This window comes from Prorops nasuta, unplaced genomic scaffold, assembly GCF_024137725.1.
Source record: "Prorops nasuta isolate Cenicafe-Biocafe unplaced genomic scaffold, Cenicafe_Pnas_1.2 PNAS00003, whole genome shotgun sequence".
NCBI classification, from domain to species: Eukaryota; Metazoa; Arthropoda; class Insecta; order Hymenoptera; family Bethylidae; genus Prorops; species Prorops nasuta.
In genome coordinates this window covers 741,800-758,192 of record NW_027116800.1, presented here as the reverse complement: position 1 = coordinate 758,192, position 16,393 = coordinate 741,800, and the positions used below count along the sequence as shown (strand labels likewise).

Below are 16,393 nucleotides of genomic sequence, written 5' to 3'. Positions count from 1 at the left end.
TCTTATACAGTACATATGATGTATGTAGTTTCATCTAACCTAACCTCTAGCAGCTGCTGGCAAGGCTGGTAAATGGGGGGGTAGGGCAGCTCAGGCTGGCTCAGAGGCTCAGGCCACTGGCCAGCCGGCCAGCGCCTGCGCCGCCAGCCCTGTTGTACTTGTTTTGTATGTATGTATAAACTATACACACATCAGTATTGATCAGTATACATTGGTATATGTATGTACTACATACATATGTTGGAGTTAGCAGGGTGAGGAATCCACGTGCTTTGTTTTTATTATTTTTACAACAAATATGGATTTTGATAAATTAACTATATGTGTGCCAGGTTAGTTAAATATCATTTTATAATTTCTTTTTTTATGGTATATATAAATTAAATACAAAATTATAAGAGTGATTAAGTTTCATATAAAATATTGCTTAATGTTAGGACAGCGTTTATGCGTATCAGATAAGGTTAAACTACCAGGACCTGGAACATATGAAGCACAGGGCTATATTTATTCGAAATTAGCTGGGATTGTTAAACAAATAAAAACAGATAACGTAAATTAAACAAATTATTGAAATTACAATATAATTACTATAAATATATAATTTCTAATTTTTTTAGACTATTATTGTTAAAGTAGATGGCATTAAAGAACAAAGTATCGTACCTGCACCAGGGCATATAGTAACAGCTGTAGTAACTTCTTTGAATCAAAGATTTTGTAAATGTTCTATAAAGTGTATTGGAGACACAGTATTAACCAGGCCATATAGGGGATATTTAAGGAAAGAGGATGTACAAGCTGTTGATAGAAGCAATGTAGAAATGTATAAGTCTTTTAGACCAGGTGATGTTATTTTAGCAAGGGTTGTATCCTTTTTGTTTCAATTTCTAGCTAAGAATATAAGCAACATATATTTGCCTTATACAATTTAAAGCTGCCCATGACGGAACTAAATACATATCAATTAAGTACAGCAGAAAATGAACTAGGAGTTGTAATAGCACGTAGTGAAGAAGGTCATAATAATAAATTAATGTGTAATTATAAAATATCAATGTTCTGTTAAATTTACAGGTATTCCAATGATACCAATAAGCTGGACACAAATGCAATGCCCAAAGACTATGGTTAAAGAGTTTAGAAAGGTTGCAAAAATTGTACCTGAACATGTGGCAGCCGAAGATGAATTAAAAAAAAACTAAATTTCCAATAAATTTTAATTTAAAAATTTTTTATTTATAAAGAATTGTACATGTAAAGTTATTTGCTTATTGCAGTTTTTTTCTATAAAATTTGTATAATACATTTTATGTTCATTTATTCTTTAACTTTATGTAGAAATGTTGGTCTAATTCAGTAAACCAGCCTTTATAATTATTTTTGTTTAAGCGCTACGCTGGATAGATGACGTAGGTGGATGCCGTAAAATAAAATGTGAATAGATACAATGTATGAAATCTATTCATGTGAATCGTATGCACGCAAATTGGATAACCTCGCTTTGTTTAGTCTAGAAAATGATTCAATTACAAGGTTACAAGCTAATTTCATATTTTTCTAATTCCAGAACTGCGTAGTTTAACAAATAGATTAGCTTAATTCACTTTTTTTAATTAGCTGTAGTCACTTAAGCTTATGACTACGTTTTTTAATAATTCGAAATCACTTCAGAAGTTTTAATTTAAATTATAATTTGTTAATGTTTTTTTCTCTATTTCCGAAAAATTCACTTTTATGATTATCGACAGTGTTATTTACAGCAGTACAATGACTTTAAGGGTAAGTCATAATAGATGTGGCTTGGTCTGGTATCTCATCTAAGGTTCAAGCTCAGATTCAAATCCACTACTTGATCTAAACCTACACAAAGCACTGTGCTAAAGAACTAACTATGAGTTAAAGTGATATAGTTATTCATACGACGGGAACTATACAACTTTAACCCGTAATTAGCTATGGACAAGTAAAATCAACTTAATTAAAATAAATATTCTATATTGTTATACGTAGAATATAGCATTTTTAAGTTAGTTGGAGATAGTTTTACTTGCCCTAAATCAGATTGCATTGTAGGACTCATCCTAAAGTTTCCTTCAAACTTTTACGTCTTACCAAGTTCTATTAAATTAATCTGAATAATGCTACTACCCCAAGTGCATCTCGAAGTTAAGCAATTTGTTTGAAACAATTTTTCATAAAAAGTAAATTTCAGCAAATACTTCAAATCATTTAAAACGGGATACTCTGTACAATATAGCATAATTAATTCATTGGGTATATTCGAAGGCTTGAACTAGTCATGCATTTGTTTTGCCTAAGCTGGGGATGACGAATCTACTGTAACCTTAACGAAAATTTTCGGTATTGGTACGAGCCGAAATAATATATACAGATATATAGATATACATTTATCATTACATGTACCGATATTTATTGTTAACTTCGGCCTAATGATACCGAAATTTGTCGATAAGAGTTACAGAATTGCCCTACTGATTCTTCATTCAAATTAGGATAAAATTAAAGTCTACATCATATCACTCAAATAGAAATGAATTCTAACATAACATCTACTTCCTTTATATATATAATACTCGATGCATCAGCGAATTACATTTGTTCCAAACGCAAAAACTTTTTCAAATAAATTTGTATTCAAAAGATTAACTTTCTGAAACTTGGAAGAAATTTATAAGCCCAACTAAGCTTTAATAACCTCAACTTAGCAATTATCATGAAGGATAATTACTTAATATGAAGACCCATCTAAGCATTATACTGATACGGTTTAAGAGAAACAAGTTGATCTTAGTTAAAACAGTGTTAAGTTTGAATTTAGTTTATAAAAACGGCGGTTAAATGCATGACGTCCATGTCTAGAGATTATAAAAGAACCTTAAAATTAATGTACCGTTGTAAATACGATTCTAAATTTTACAGATTATACACTACCATAATTGAAAAAATTAGTATTTCCACTGTTTTAAATTATTACCGATTTCCCTCAATTATAACAATGTATAAAATATACATTATATTATCAACTAATATCAGTAGATGGAATAAGCTCTCTTATATTTGCATAATCTGTATCACTGCTGAATATGTCTAAGAGATCCTTGAATGTTGGACGATCTACTGGAGAGTAAGACCAACAACTTTGCATGACAAAATAAATATGATCAGGACATTTTTCTGGTTTCTCGAGTCTCTCACCTTTGTCAACTAACTGGATGACCTAAAAATATAAAATTTTATATCTATTGAAAAATAACTTATATTTAATTAAAGCTAAAACATAATATACATATATCCTATACTATTAAATTACTAACATCAACACCACGACGATCACCATAAGGCTGTTGTCCATAAGAGAACATTTCCCACAGGGTTACGCCAAAACTCCAAACATCACTTGCATGTGAAAAAGTACCAAAATTGTATGATTCAGGAGCATACCTATAAATAATTTTTGTAGTTGTTTATAATTAAACCATCTTTTTGTAATATCTCGATTATGTATATACCATTTAATAGGCCATTTTCCGCCTTGCGTAGCTTTATAATAATCGCTAGAACCAAAGGCCCTAGATAAACCAAAGTCACTAATTTTTGCTTGATGTCGTGAAGCAAGTAGGATATTTCTCGCAGCTAAATCCCTGTGAACAAGCCTCTTTTCTTCCAAATATTTCATACCTAAACAGTGAAATTAATTATATATTATCATAAACACTTTTTTTTATTTATGTAAAAGAGAAAAAATAAATTACCACAAGCAATTTGAGAGGCCCAAATTTTTAATTCATAATCAGAACTGACTCTATCAGGGAATTCAAGTAAATAAGCTAGCATCGAACCAAGAGATACCAATTCTTGAATCTGTATTATTAATTATACATTAAAAATAAACAATAACATTTATTTGAATGAATAAATAAAGAAAAGATGTTTACCATTAAGAGCGGCGGGCCTACTGAAAATCCTATTAACTTAACAATACAATGATGATTTAAAACTGTCATTAGCCGTGCTTCTTTTAAAAATTCTTCTTTCAAAGCATCATCGTGACTTTCACGAAGTGTTTTAATGGCAACAGGTTCTTGTTTTCCTAAAGGAGTCTCATATATACCTTCATATACTGCACCAAACTCTCCTTCTCCCAAAACTTCACCAAGAATAAGGTTTTCTCCAGGTATAAAATCTAAACAAAAAACGATATTCAGGTAAAAGTATTTTCATTTTATTAAGCAATTTAATGCATCAAGATATTTTTACCTGCAACTCCTGTTATTGCTTCATCTGTATAGTACTTAACATTTGCTGGATTTTCTTGGAGATTTGTATTACTATTGCTATATGGCTCATCTTCTTTATAATTTGAATCATCAGAAAAATTATCACTCTGTCTTAAGCTTCTAGTTTCGTCTAATGCATGTGAAGGTTTTTTCGTTTTAGGAAGAGTTTTCTATAAAATATTTATGTGAATTTGCAATTTTTCTACAAACATATTACAAATGATGGCAAAGGTGTTTACCCCATTAAAAATAAAAGGCGGCATTTCAGGAACAGGTGGCCTTGGATCAGGTGGAATTGGATGAAGCAACGGTCCAGGAAGACCATCTGGAATGGTTTGATAATGTTCTACCACATGTTCCAAAGATGAAAGATATGGACCATTATCAATGTATAAAAATTCACTCTATAATAAATGTTATAATTAAAGGATTTGATGGTTTCTGTTGTAAAAATTAAAATTAAATGATAAAAGCCTACCTTCTTCTGTATTTGAAAATGATATGATTGCCTATGATACATAACTGTTAAAACATATGTGCCTCCATGGCGGTCACTAACTCTTACCAAGAAAGATCCATCTACATCACCATTTTTGTGCAAAAGCTCAATAGCTTCTGCTCTATCCAAAGTACCATGGTACCAGTTACTACGGTTTTCTTTTGCTGCAGGTACTTGATAATTATCTGTTAAAAGAATAATAAATTATTAAAAGTTAGTAACATTACTAAGTTAAAAATTAATTCATATGGCCCTAAAACATGAAACATACATAACAATTTTGCACATTCCAAGTGTCCATTTTTTTCTGCTAATTCTGCAGGTATTATATCATTTATAGTTCTAGGATTAACAGGTGCATTTGCAGATAGTAATACTTGAATCACATTTTTGTGACCACGACTTGCAGCTTCATGTAATGGTACCATACCTTAAAACAAAGATTAAGGTATCCTGTTAATAAATATAATATCCTATCAATACTTTTTTTAATCATCTTTACTATGTTTACCTGTTTCAGTATGACGAACTTGCATATTTGCCCCTCCTGATATCAATACTATAACTGTATTAGGTAAATTGCTTTGACAAGCATACTAAAATAAAATATTAATAGTTATAAAACCTGAATAATTTAGATAATAATTTATAAGCTTAGATGGCATACATGAAGTGGGGTATATCCTGCAGTGTCCCGACAATTCACATTTGCTTTACTTTGTATAAGCTTTTCTAAAATTTCATCAGCTCCATTTTTTGCTGCCAAATGCACAGCAGTTTGACCTAATTGATTTTTTGCTTCTAAACTTCTGTAACCACATTTTAGTAGCTCAGATACAACAGTATAATTTCCCTGTAAAAAATTAATCTTGTATAAGTAATTTGTTAAATAAAAGAAAAAACCTTAATATCTCTTAGTTCCCTTGCCTGAATAGTTGCTCTGTGAAGTAAGTTTGTACGACCATGTCTTCTTGTATCATGAGGAGGGGATATGCCCCTGCAAGCAGTTCGCAACTTAATTTCCAGGCCATGATCTTCACCTTGGTAATATTCTATTAGTGTGTCAAGACCATGTATTGTTGTTTTGTCATCTATAAAAATAGTATTACAATCAATTTGAAGATCATAAAAAAAGTTGTTACTTAAAACATTAAAGCATAAATAAGTATCATATAACTTGCCCCTTATCCTAATAAATAAGTTTGCAGATAACAATAGAAATTAGTTTATACATTAGAGTAAAAATACTTTTTTACGAATAGGAATATATTAGAAATTTTTCTTTACCTATAGAAAAAAAAGCATCTTCTCCGTGTTTCCTAATCTGATAGTGAATAACATCATTATTGTGCAGTACTGAAAGCACGTAATCCCCTGATGATGAGCTACTTTCCCTTACTAGAAATGTTCCATCTTCTTCTACAAAGGAAACAATTCACTTTAACAATATAATACTAGACTTCTACCAGTGAATGCGTTTTTGATTAGATTTCATAATGTAAAAAAAATTTTATTTTTCTGGTAGAAAAGAAAAAAGATCAAAAATAAGCTTTTTATTACTAACCTTTTTTCAGCAGCTTCTCTGCTCCGTCCCGAGTTAATTTTCCATGATACCATCGTATGCATTCTTCGGAAGTCATATCCGAATAATGACGCTGTAGTTGTGACTGAATCGCGTTAAAGCGTATTTTGCATTTCAAATTAGAGACATTTAAGAAATATTCGTTTTGTCAAAATTAAAAGGCTGACCAACCAATAAAGATTGTGATTCCACCTCCATGGAAATGCAAGCATTCAAAAAAGTTAAACTGCAAGTATGGAAAAGAAGACCAAATAGAACTAAATGGGAAATCAGATGGAAATTGGGCGCGTTCAACTGATACTGCTGCTACAGGATACAGAGCATATACTGATATGCATACAACAGTCAACAACGTGAGCCGTGAACAGACAGCCACAGACAGTTACAGACAGTACAGTACAGACAGGGTAGACAGCTGTGATCTGTGACTCTCTGTGATACACGGCGCTCGCTGGCTCGCTGTTTACCTACACTTTATACGCTGTTTCTATAAAATACCTATGAATACGTACTGTAAACTATACAGAAACTACAGAACCACTACGTTCACTTTTCTACTGACTACATCTGCAACTAATGCACTGATGCAAGCAACCTTCATGGATGCTACTATTATTTATACTGCCAAGTGTCATACCAGCTATCCATACGGTGCCATATCTCTAGTCTTAGTATGTACCAGATAGTATGTACTGGTATGTACCACTCATACCAGTCATAACACCGTGCCATTGCCACACGGTGGCCACGGTGCACAGGGTGCACGCACGTCGCACGGTTGCTCGCCGCTCGGTGCTACTCTGGTCTGGTACTATACTTACTGGAGTTACTGGTAGGGTAGTAGTAGTAGTTGGTGCTAGCTAGACAGTTAGCTAGTATAGTCTGGTATAGTTAAATAGTTAGTAATAAACAACCAATTTTAGCTGGTCGCCAAAACATGCTGCCGCTCATTGCCATAAACACTAAAATACTTTGAAAAAAAAAATTAATTATCTGCAAAAAGAAAATATTTCTAATTGAAAAATTAAAGTATCAAGCTAAGTGTAAAAGATAGTAGTATATCACAGCGACTTTTAAATTCCTTGCTGTTAAGACACTACCGTGTCTCTTGATGAAAATACTTGACATATGATGTGTGATGCATAGGAATTACGAAAAAAAATTTATTTAACTTATCAGCAGATTAACATTATATGCATTTATTTGTAGCGTAAAGCCTTACAAAAATACTATGAATAATATCTCAATGCAAATTTTTTGATACATCTTATCTTGACATTTATTGTCAGAATATTTATACTCTGACACAGAAAAGAGAACATAATTTTTCAACTATTGTAATTAATACTTATCTAAACGAGAGTTTAATATTTCTCAGTAATTAAAAATTAATTGAATGAATTTATTATAAAAATGTAGTAAATTTAGTAGATAAGATTATTTCAACAAAGCTTAGACCTTTATATCCTTTACATGGCACAGTACAATGTAGAAATGAATCAGGGAGTTTTCACACACAAGTAACTTATTACCATGTCCGCGACTGGTAGTGATTCACTTCATACGGCATGATTAACTACATGCGAGAGACAACTCCTTGATTCAATTCTGCGCTCACCAATATCGGACTAATATAGCAAGTTTTAAACAAAAGATTTGATCTGAAGTTTTAATATTGGTATGGATTTTTTACCTTAAGCTGGTAAATTAGTTATTAATACATTATACATTTTTCCCAACAGACAATATGAACAATTCAGATGGAATATTAAAGTTTTTTATAAACCATAATAGTTATGCGATTGGTGGTGAACGTAATTCTGTACAAAGTTCTTATTATTACAAATATAATTTCTTCAAGTAAACAAGGGTTTTCCTTTAATTAGGCCATTACACAATTTATTGGTGCTTACATATATATATATATATATATATACTAGCTTGCATCGATTCTGTTCCCAAAAATTTGACGATCGAGATATTTTAATACCAGCAGAATATATGTTTCTAATCTCGGGAGCAAAACCGATGAGTCAGTTTACACTTATAATTTTATTTTCAATTTTCCACTTATGTAAACATACGAAGTTATTAATGTCCATTATTTTTTTTGTTGAATTTTCAAGTAACCATTTTTAGTATTGTTTTCGATTTGTTTTTTATTGCAGAAATTTTTGTACAGAGAAAATGTTTTTTTTCTTTGATAATTACTTTACCGTAATGCGTAATTATTGTTTAAACATCAGTCATACAAACTTTTGATCTCATTTGAACCTATTCATACAACAATTGTTTAATAATACCATAATACAAACATTGTTTATCCCTATTTGTGATAACTATTGTATATACACATGAAACATTGAATTGTTGAGAATTATGTAGAGCAAAAATCTCAAGCGGAATGATTTTCACAAAATAAATATTTAGTTATGATACTGTGAAACTGTAAGAGAAGGGAAATTATTAAATTTCTTAAATTAAGAAAAGCTTCTTCATTATGATAAGTCTGTTGAAGACTGTTTCACATGTACATATTAGGTATTGGTTTAATACTGATTAATAATATTAATATAGTATATAAACTCCAAAGATATGATACACTATATTAATTATATTAATAAAATATTTATTATCATTGTCTAGGAGTTATTTTTATAGTAATACCATACATTACTGAGGAACAAAGTATCTCAGAGCAACGAATTTTCTTAATTCCTTACAAACATTGTACAAATGTACAATAAGAATTTTTTATTACTTACTCTACTTTACAACTCTCAAATATAGTGAAGTCCTAACTGGACCAAGACTATAACTGTGCTGCAAACTTAATAGTTGCAAGCATTAAGCGGAATTTGAGTTCCCTATATATATATATATATATATATATATATATATATATTTTACAATTGGCCGGAGTGTAGGATTTAATATTAACATTTTAATTGAATTACCAATTACTCTTTGACGAGGCAGCTTTACTGCCTCATAACTAACACTTTGGGAATTCGTATGAGGCTAAAAAGGTGAAAATATCAGTTAAGTGTATATATTAAGTTAAAATCGTTTAAGTTTTAAAATACTATTGACAGAAAAATCTAGACTTTTTATAAATCTTAAAAATATATTTATGCTTTTTGAAAATATTTATGTAAAATAGATTTCGAGATTCCATTTTCAGTTAACAGAGAAAGGTTTTACATTACTGGTTTAGGTTAAAAAAAATAAATTTAAGTTATGATCTTAAATTTCTTATAGAGTAAAATTTAAAAATCGGAACAAAGCTAAAATGTACTGATAGTACTTATTTACATCCTGGTTTAATGCCTGCTATTGGTTGGTATACTATAGTGAGTACAAATTGCTATTACTATCTTATACAATATAGGTGTCATTGAACTATTTCGTGACACAATGCTTCTCACCATAATTATTAACATTAACTATCTAAAACTTGGCAAACAAAAGTAAAATGATCGTTTCTTACAAGCGCCATCACTATTTCAATATTGTTGATGTTTTACTTATCAGCAATTTACATTTACTTAGTAATTAACCGTTTTCAGTACCTGCAAAACAAGCTACGATTATATCAGAATTAGATTATTTATAACTATAAGAATTCTTTGAAAGGATTGTTACCGATAATAATTAGGCTTAAAAGGTCCAGCCTTATTAAGACCCATATATCTTGCTTGCTCATCCGTCAATTCTGTTAAATGGGCATCGAAAGTTGGCAAATGCAACGAAGCTACGTACTCATCTATAAAATGCACTTGTTTACGGTACCAGACTTAAACATTATAAGATCGTTATATATCGAGCTCACCCATTTTCTTCGGCAGTAAGTAGACGTCACTTTTGTATCGACCAGGCGGAGCATTGAACAATTCAATAAGGGCCAAAGCTTGCGTGGCAGCTGTGATAGAGACTACAAAAGAAGGAATACTGGAGCAAGACAAATTGACCAAACGACCCTCTGCCAAAAGTACAATCCTCTTTCCATCTGGCCAAATTACGTGATCTACTTGTGATCTTACTTTCTCCCATGTTAAATCAGGAGTGCGTAAACTGTTCTGTTAATAACATATTAAAAGTATCAATCTTTTATCATTAATTTATATTTTTTATTGTGAAATAGAAGATATAAATATATTTCCTCTGCAGTGTCAGTTCAAAAGAAGAATTCAACATCTAAACTTTATTTTTAAGGTATTACTGTTATAAATAAGAACGTACTATATCTATTTCCGTATTGCTGTGGCCCATGTTGCAAACTACGCAGCCATTTTTCATCTTATCCATGTGTTCTCGCGTTACCACATTTTTGTTCCCAGTTGCGGTCACTACAATATCGACATTTCTGATAACTTCATTCAGTTTCATTACTCGAAAACCGTCCATACTGAAAACATAATGCATTACTAGAAATCTAATGACACATATGTGTAATAACAATTATCGACCAAACATGAATTTTACCTAGCTTGCAAAGCACAAATTGGATCAATCTCTGTAATATAAACGATACAGCCTAAGCCCTTTAATGCTTGACAACAGCCTTTCCCAACTTCTCCATAGCCACATATGACAACTTGTTTTCCACCAAACATAACATCTGTAGATCGTTTTAAACTACAAAGAAAATCGGTAAAATTGTACCTTCATTATCGCTAAATTCCTATTCGTAGCTTACCTATCGATAATGCTTTCACGACAACTGTAAAGGTTGTCAAACTTTGTTTTCGTCACACTGTCATTCACATTCATTGCTGGCACCGTCAATTTACCAGCTTTAGATAATTGATATAGCCTATGTACACCGGTAACGCTCTCTTCTACAATGCCTATTAAAATACATATACACAAATTACTCTCAACAATATACAATAATGCAATTGAGGAAAAGCTTATTACTCTTTTACAGTATTGATAAAACACCTTGAATCAGTTTGAACATGGCATTGTATTTCTTGAGCATTAAATGAGTTGCATCCCCACCGTCATCCAAGATCATATTGGGCTGCCAATTCTCAGCTGCTACGCACTTATCGATGCACCACCAGAAATCTTCTTCAGTTTCTGCACGCCATGCGAAGATTGGATAGCCGGCATACGCCAATGCCGCGGCAACTTCATTCTGAGTTGAATAAATATTGCATGCTGCCCACCTAACTTGAGCCCCAAGTTCCACCAGGGTCTCGATTAGAACCGCCGTTTGTGCATTTATGTGAGTGCAACCGACAATCTTTGCATTTTTCAACGGCTGTAGAAGAAAAACTGCATATATTGATGAACAATGAAAGAAAAAGTTTGCCAAAAATACAGAATTATCTCTTATTATATCTTAGTTTATTTTTATTTAAGATTCAGACATGAATTAGAATAATTAGAAATTTTCTTTAATTTAAGAGTACAGGAAAAATGAGTCAATCACCTTATCATCAGCTGCTCTTTTACGTAGCGCCATAATTCCTGGCATCTCCTGCTCAGCAATTTCAATCTCCCTTCGACCAAAAGCATGTTGATTGATGTTGCGGACGCAAAAGTCTGTGAAGCCCTTATCGGTTTTTTGGATCTTCTCGCGGGGGGATACATCACCTTCATCGGACGAACTTCCTGTATAAGATGCTAAGTACAACAAACGGCGAAATGGCTAATATTAGTGACACAACACACAATGAGAGTGAGGTGATTGTTGTGAATTGGCTGAAATTAATCTATTAGTTATTATTGTGTATTGAACTTAAAAAAATAAATGTGTCATGAAAATGGAACATCTATTCTAAGCACGTTGGGCATTTGTATTTATAAAAATTAAGCGCAAATTAACACAAGGGTGATTAGCTGTAATATCTATTTCTGGTGGACGCCATTTGTAAATAAATTATCTCTGAATCAATACAAAGGAAACTTGTTTAACGCATTGCGTGCCACGTCTGTCGTACGTGTCATGCATGCATTAAATTTATTATGATTTGGCTGCTATACAAACACTGTAAGTTATTTCTTGGTCACAAACCAACAAATTGCTAAATGTTTACCGTTTACTCTGTCGAATTTTCAAAAAGCTCGTGTGGCACGCTTTGCGTTAAAAAAATTATTTATAGTAGCTATAAAATAAAATTTCTAGAGCACATATTTTAATGCACGACAGACACATTTAACAATTGTGTTATTGACAATATAGGAGAGAGCTCAAGCTAAACAAATAATAAAATTTAGTATTTGATATTTCTTACCAGAACTATAACTATCCGCACTGCTTGCGGACAATGAACGACTCCGGTATCGACTGGACTTCTTTAAAGCACCGGATTTAGAGTCCTAAAAAAATCAGTATTCTGTTATTAAGAAAAAATAAAAAAAATAACGTATATTTTGCAACAAAAATTGCGATAGGTAAAAGAAACTAGAAACAGAATGGTGCAAATGGTGCTACTTGATAACATTTGGGATGGGGTTGAGAGAATCTTGCATTGCTTTCTCAAGTTAAGTTGAGTAACGGAATAAAGATGGACATGTTGAGACAAAAATAAATCGTGTGCTGAGTACGTACAAAATTGACACGTCCGACAAGAAACATTGAAGTAAACAACTCTCAGGGTGTATCCTTATATCATGTCTGATTAAACTAACTATTAGTTAGAGTGGTACGGCTCGTGTAGAACTATACCACTTTGACTCGTGGGTTAATCAGACTTGGTAGGATTCATCCTTATGGGACATTATCGATTGTAAAACGTTTATATAAGGATATTATATATAAACAAATATTGCATCTTTCATGAATCACACGATAGAAATGTAAGTGAATATTGATTCTTTTTTTGTTTTACGAAAGGATTGAGTAGATGTTAACAGTGTGTAAGAAATTTTCCAACTAAACTGAAAAACATGTTCAAAGTAAAATGCTGCAGCATTTTGAAACGAAACATGTTTTCGTTCGCTAGATAGGGGAACATGTTTACATAAGAGATCTAACGAGTACAAGATTATCTCATAAAATGGTCTGCGACTGATAATGGACTAATAGGCATGAATGAAATTTCCATCGACGCATACCATATTACGTAGTCGGGATGAATTAAAGCAGCCCTGAGGAATTAGCAAGGATTATTCTATGGCTGAAGGGTATAACAAGATTACGTTGCTGTTTGATACACAAATATTTTCTTACTTACTAATTTTGTTCTCGCGCCGTGAAAGGCATTATTTGATGCCTCTAGGCTCTGAAATCACAATAACCACCATTTCATGATTCATTTGCAGCTAGAGTCCGATTAACAGTCCGTAGTTTGGTACGAAACGCCCAAATTGGATGTTTTGTTTTGGTTTTATTCTTACGATTTTATTTTCTTTCTTTCATTCTTTGCATACGCGAGCGAAAAAAGCACACTCATTTTTGTCTATTGCTCTTTACAAACACTTGTTGACAAACGTTTGCTTGACAAATTTTTGATGGCCAATTGGATTTATCGATCAATCTTTCGGGCTTCTATATACTTTCATTCTAGAATTATGTCTAATCCTTTTCCTACTTATGTTAACAATTTTATTGTATGTTCACTAAGATTTACAAACAGAAGGAAAGAAGCAAGTAAAATCCGCAATAATTCTTAATTTAATCGGCTTATGGCAAACAAGATTACCAAACAATTCCAGGGTTTCAATATATTTAAGCCCAAAGTGAGATATGTATTATTTTTCGAATAAGTGAAATAAAAAAATTTATAGTAAATTTCAAAAAAAAATTCTTGATTTTTTATTACCTAAATTTTATTGAATAATTAATTCGAAGCATTTTAAAAAATCGCAAATTTAAAGTGAAATTTCGCTTTTGAATTTCGCTGTATACTCGCGAAAACTATAATAATAAATAATAATAAAAATTTTGGTGCAAATAGTAGTGCCGCGTCTAAAGTGTTACTAATCTTATGTTACGCTTACATCTATAACTGCTTTGGTGTCGTGATAAACTCTATAGATTGAATATCATCGTATTTACAGTAGGTATTCAATTCTAAGAGTTTATTATGATAACAAAACGTTAGGTGTAAGTGTAGCATTAAAAATGAGCGATGTATGAGTGATTGGTACCGAACCTACGGACTACTGTGAGAAAAATGTTCTATATGTAAAATAATATAAGCATTATTTTTATTATAATATAAGCAGTTTAGGGGCAAGCATGCATTTACCTTTACAGATTCATCATTCTTAATAATAATATAAAATCCTAAGTCCAGTATACACAACAAATATTTGTACAAAGAAAAATTAGATTACAAAAAGAAACAAAATATTTATTATACTGGCAATTATTTAGTTGTCAATAAATACAAGTTTAAAGAAATTTTTATTTTCTTGTAAAACCAAAAAGTATCATTGAATATAAAATAGAGAGAAATATTAAACAATGTAATTTGTGTTAAATTGTTTCAACATAAATGTTTACGTACAGTTATGGAATTTTCGTCACATTTTAAATCCTACTTAAACATTGTTATCACAGTATCATCAGACAAGACTTAAATAATTTATTTAATAAAATCTTGGAACACTTATTACTGCGAAAAAAGGAAAAGGAAACCTAAAGCTTGAGTTTCAGCAGCTTCGGTTTAAGAAACAGTTAGTATATAAGACAGCTGTTATTTTGTCTTGGATAAAAATTGTCTCTCTGTTATGCATTTGGAATATTAAATAGCCAATTTATGCCTGCTTCAGTTATATAAAGCAAATATTTCTTGATCTCTTTTTTCAAAACACTTTGTTACCCAAGAAATAGCATCTTAAAAAAGATTTTCTCTAGTATAAAATTATACAATATTTCATAAAAGTAATTTGTATTTTTTTTCTGTACTATATTTTACAGTAGTACAATACAAGTACATATTATGTAAAATTCTTTCACTGATTATTGGAAAAAATTAATATAGCTTTCTAAATCAAACATTTTATTCAATTGATAACTTTTATGTAAAATTATTCCATACTAGTCAGTCTACATTTCTATGAACATAATAAATTTAAAGTTTTCAACAGTGTTAAAAGACACTGTCTAAATAATAAATAGATTGTATACATAACTCTCTCTGTCTCTCTGTTAATTAGCATCATGAGCGAGTTATGTAACCATAACAAATAGGTTTCAGAATAGTACAAGGCTTTTCATAGATGAGTGAAAGAGAAATATTTAAAAAGAAAAGATGTATATTATAGAATCTTTAGAAGTTAAAGCAAGGTACAGAAAATAAAAATAAGCAAGTAACAATAGCACTAGAATGACATTTAACATTTTCATTGGTTTTTATCAAGTTAACTTAATTATTCTTAAATTTAACAAAGCAAGCTTTGTCGAAGCTGGCCCTCCACCGTGTTTGCATTGACAAAAAATATTGATTATCATTTAAAAAGAGAGACGAGTACTGATAACTGCGAAGTACTTGACAGCGGTAAATCTCAGGTGTCAAGCATGAAATTTGATTGTGAAAAAGTCAGTATTTTTGTTATAAGTTTGGTGGCCACTGTTAATTACCTTATTGCTCGATGCTGGATCAGTAATTGGCCCATCAATGACGGTATTTCTAGCCTCTTTTCCAGACGAGATATTATTCTGTCCATCCCCGCTGTCAGCCATTTTTTATTTTACCAAACTTTAGTTTGCATTTAGTCAATCACCTGACCACACAGATAGCGCAAAACACAGCTCAGGGCCGTTCCTAGAATACTCAAAAATATTTTTCCTCGGTTTTTATTAGACTCGACTTCTTCATTAGAACAATTTATTAAACATAATATAATTTAGAAGCACATTTCTCCTAATTTCCTGGCTTAATCAGATTTTGAGAAAACAAAATTTAATTAAATAAGTTTATTTTGTAAATTGCTTTAAGATTTAAATAGAAAATGCGGATGTACACGGGATAATAAGATAGATACACTGCCCTGAACATAGTGGGTAGGAGTGGGAAGGAATAACGTATGAAGTGTATGAACATTTCGAAA

General features: G+C 31.4%; 3 protein-coding genes across 6 annotated transcripts; 1 reads left to right on the top strand and 2 right to left on the bottom strand.

Annotated features, from left to right (window-relative positions):
* Positions 1-153: 153 nt before the first annotated feature.
* On the top strand, positions 154-1,308 carry Csl4 (exosome component 1 Csl4). The gene is made up of 5 exons (XM_066747178.1): positions 154-332; positions 438-553; positions 621-869; positions 938-1,019; positions 1,078-1,308. Exons 1-5 carry the CDS (start codon positions 299-301, stop codon positions 1,203-1,205), a joined length of 609 nt encoding a protein of 202 aa, XP_066603275.1. The 5' UTR covers positions 154-298; the 3' UTR covers positions 1,206-1,308.
* Positions 1,309-1,460: 152 nt separating this feature from the next.
* On the bottom strand, positions 1,461-7,166 carry Shark (SH2 ankyrin repeat kinase). Its single transcript, XM_066747174.1, has 16 exons — positions 7,020-7,166; positions 6,554-6,608; positions 6,365-6,467; positions 6,088-6,219; positions 5,728-5,891; positions 5,468-5,653; positions 5,312-5,396; positions 5,072-5,230; positions 4,780-4,985; positions 4,541-4,705; positions 4,282-4,471; positions 3,960-4,207; positions 3,777-3,885; positions 3,534-3,702; positions 3,339-3,465; positions 1,461-3,241 (listed from the first exon to the last, which is right to left on the bottom strand). The coding sequence occupies exons 1-16, from the start codon at positions 7,112-7,114 to the stop codon at positions 3,044-3,046; spliced, it is 2,391 nt and encodes a 796-aa protein (XP_066603271.1). The 5' UTR covers positions 7,115-7,166; the 3' UTR covers positions 1,461-3,043.
* A 399-nt stretch (positions 7,167-7,565) lies between these two features.
* Positions 7,566-16,055, bottom strand: LOC136786259 (adenosylhomocysteinase-like 1). Of its 4 annotated transcripts, none has more exons than XM_066724781.1 (11): positions 15,924-16,048; positions 13,570-13,617; positions 12,628-12,712; positions 11,823-12,016; positions 11,327-11,651; positions 11,082-11,232; positions 10,868-11,020; positions 10,625-10,790; positions 10,215-10,461; positions 10,028-10,148; positions 7,566-9,954 (listed from the first exon to the last, which is right to left on the bottom strand). In XM_066724781.1, the coding sequence occupies exons 1-11, from the start codon at positions 16,023-16,025 to the stop codon at positions 9,948-9,950; spliced, it is 1,599 nt and encodes a 532-aa protein (XP_066580878.1). In that variant the 5' UTR covers positions 16,026-16,048; the 3' UTR covers positions 7,566-9,947. The 4 variants fall into 4 exon arrangements, with proteins under 4 accessions (XP_066580878.1, XP_066580879.1, XP_066580880.1 ...); XM_066724782.1 differs by having other exon boundaries at positions 11,823-12,004; XM_066724783.1 differs by lacking the exon at positions 13,570-13,617 and having other exon boundaries at positions 15,924-16,055.
* Between the last annotated feature and the right edge of the window lie 338 nt (positions 16,056-16,393).

What these genes read in the sequence shown, in the direction of transcription:
- Shark (XM_066747174.1), bottom strand. Translation starts at nt 7,114, where the DNA reads ATGGCACGGTGTTATGACTGGTATGAGTGGTACATACCAGTACATACT. An exon ending in TAGGCCCGCCGCTCTTAATG is followed by an intron (nt 3,886 to 3,959) that starts GTAAACATCTTT and finishes TTAATAATACAG; the next exon opens with ATTCAAGAATTGGTATCTCT. An exon ending in GTGATCGTCGTGGTGTTGAT is followed by an intron (nt 3,242 to 3,338) that starts GTTAGTAATTTA and finishes TTATATTTTTAG; the next exon opens with GTCATCCAGTTAGTTGACAA.
- LOC136786259 (XM_066724781.1), bottom strand. Translation starts at nt 16,025, where the DNA reads ATGGCTGACAGCGGGGATGGACAGAATAATATCTCGTCTGGAAAAGAG. An exon ending in AAAGAGCAGCTGATGATAAG is followed by an intron (nt 11,652 to 11,822) that starts GTGATTGACTCA and finishes TTTCTTCTACAG; the next exon opens with CCGTTGAAAAATGCAAAGAT. An exon ending in ATTTGTGCTTTGCAAGCTAG is followed by an intron (nt 10,791 to 10,867) that starts GTAAAATTCATG and finishes TTATGTTTTCAG; the next exon opens with TATGGACGGTTTTCGAGTAA.
- Csl4 (XM_066747178.1), top strand. Translation starts at nt 299, where the DNA reads ATGGATTTTGATAAATTAACTATATGTGTGCCAG. An exon ending in ATGTTATTTTAGCAAGGGTT is followed by an intron (nt 870 to 937) that starts GTATCCTTTTTG and finishes TACAATTTAAAG; the next exon opens with CTGCCCATGACGGAACTAAA. An exon ending in AATAGCACGTAGTGAAGAAG is followed by an intron (nt 1,020 to 1,077) that starts GTCATAATAATA and finishes TTAAATTTACAG; the next exon opens with GTATTCCAATGATACCAATA.